The sequence below is a fragment of the Penaeus japonicus genome, unplaced genomic scaffold (genome assembly GCF_977035675.1).
Source record: "Penaeus japonicus unplaced genomic scaffold, GWHDUDI00000001_assembly GWHDUDI00000004, whole genome shotgun sequence".
Taxonomy (NCBI): domain Eukaryota; kingdom Metazoa; phylum Arthropoda; class Malacostraca; order Decapoda; family Penaeidae; genus Penaeus; species Penaeus japonicus.
The window spans coordinates 41,105,045-41,106,657 of NW_028234406.1; the positions used below are offsets into that span (position 1 = coordinate 41,105,045).

The 1,613-nt window shown below is 36.3% G+C and overlaps 1 protein-coding gene across 1 annotated transcript in view; it reads right to left on the bottom strand.

Moving 5' to 3' along the window:
• The window catches only part of LOC122264046 (uncharacterized), a 2,956-nt gene extending 1,343 nt beyond the window's left edge, over window positions 1–1,613 (bottom strand). The window contains exons 1-2 of the mRNA XM_086535750.1: window positions 1,457–1,613; window positions 312–438 (exon numbers count right to left, since the gene is read on the bottom strand). Coding sequence (XP_086391876.1) covers window positions 312–438; window positions 1,457–1,582 — 253 coding nt within the window. The 5' untranslated portion in view covers window positions 1,583–1,613. The remainder of the gene's footprint in view (window positions 1–311; window positions 439–1,456) is intronic.

Consider the following 1,613-nt stretch of genomic DNA (forward strand, 5'->3'; position numbering starts at 1 on the left):
TGTGTGTGTGTGTGTGAGTGTGTGCTTGTGTGTGTGTTTGTGTTTGTGCTTGTCTGTGTGTTTGTGATTGTGTGCTTGTGTGTGATTGTATGTTTTTGTGTGTGATTGTGTGTGTTTGTGTGTGTGTTAGTGTGTGTGTTTGTGTGTGTGTTTGAGTGTGTGTTTGTGTTTGTGCTTGTGTTTGTGCTTGTGTGTGTGTTTGTATTTGTGTTTGTGTGTGTGTGTTTGTGTGGCGTACTGTGCATCTACATGTGAATAAAAATCCTAGCTATTCCCACAAGTTCTGTTTTCTAAAACGACGCAAAATCTACCTTCCACACAGTAGGCAGAGCAGGTCGACCTGTGCAAGCACTGAGCGCCACACGAGAAGCGTGCTAACGAAGCCGTAAACTCGAGTTCTTCCTCTATGCATTTGCTAGAGAATGATGGCAGAGACATCTGTTGGAGGTAAAGGGAGTTATCAGTTGAGATGAAAAGAGACATCTGTTGGAGGTAAAGGGAGTTATCAGTTGAGATGAAAAGAAACATCTGTTGGAGGCAAAGGGAGTAATTAATCGCGTTGAAAATTAAAGGATGATATATAAAAAAAGGAGGATAAGAGAACAAGAGTAAATTGGAGGATGGAAGAGAAATAGGAGAATACGAGGATGGATGGGTGGGAAGTTGAAGGATGCGATAATTTAGGAAAAAGGGGGAGGGTGGTAATGATTTTGAAGGATGGGACGAACTATATAAAATGACGAACTAAAGACAAAATAGAAAGATAAGTTGAGAAGAAGCGAGGATGTGAAAGAGAGAAAAAAAGAAGATGGAATAAAAGGGAAGAAGGAAAATCGAAAAATAAGTTAAAATTTAACAGTATGATGTGACGAAAAAATATTAAGGAAAAAAAATAGAGGAAAGTTAGAGAGGAAAAAAAAACGAAAAACAAAATAATTTAGTGATGAATAGGAGGAGAAAAGGCGTGAGGAAAATAGAATTGTAAATGTTTCTAGTCGTAACAATCATAATGATAAAGGTTACAAAGTTTGAAGATGATAAGAATAATTTTAAACAATGACAGTATAAGAAATAATGGTAATAATGATAATTAAAAATATGAATAATTTTATAACCTGGTGATAACAATAAACTTAAATGGTGATGATGATAATAAGGGTGATATAGATAATGATAATTGTAACAGTACCACTCAGCAATGATAATGATGGTCATGAAAGTACCAATTAAAAGGAAAACAATAATTATAAAAATAACAAGAAAGATAATTATCTAACGATGATAATAACTCCAACAATGATAAACATTAACACTCATAACCACAACAAAACATACTCTTATATAACAGACAAACAAGGTAAAAAAAGAAAGAAAAAAAAATGTCTCTTAGGTAGTCCTCACTGGATACCTATATCTCTCATCTCTTTCTCTGTATCTCTCCATCTTTCCATCTTACCTGCTGGTACACCTGAGACGTAATCTCCCCGGCCTCAACCTCCACGGCAAATAACATCACATTCACCATCAGCAGGGCCTTCCACAGAGAAATTCCCACACAACGAACACTGCCCAATGCAACCATGGTGGTTAAGATATGGCCGTTTGTGGAGTCA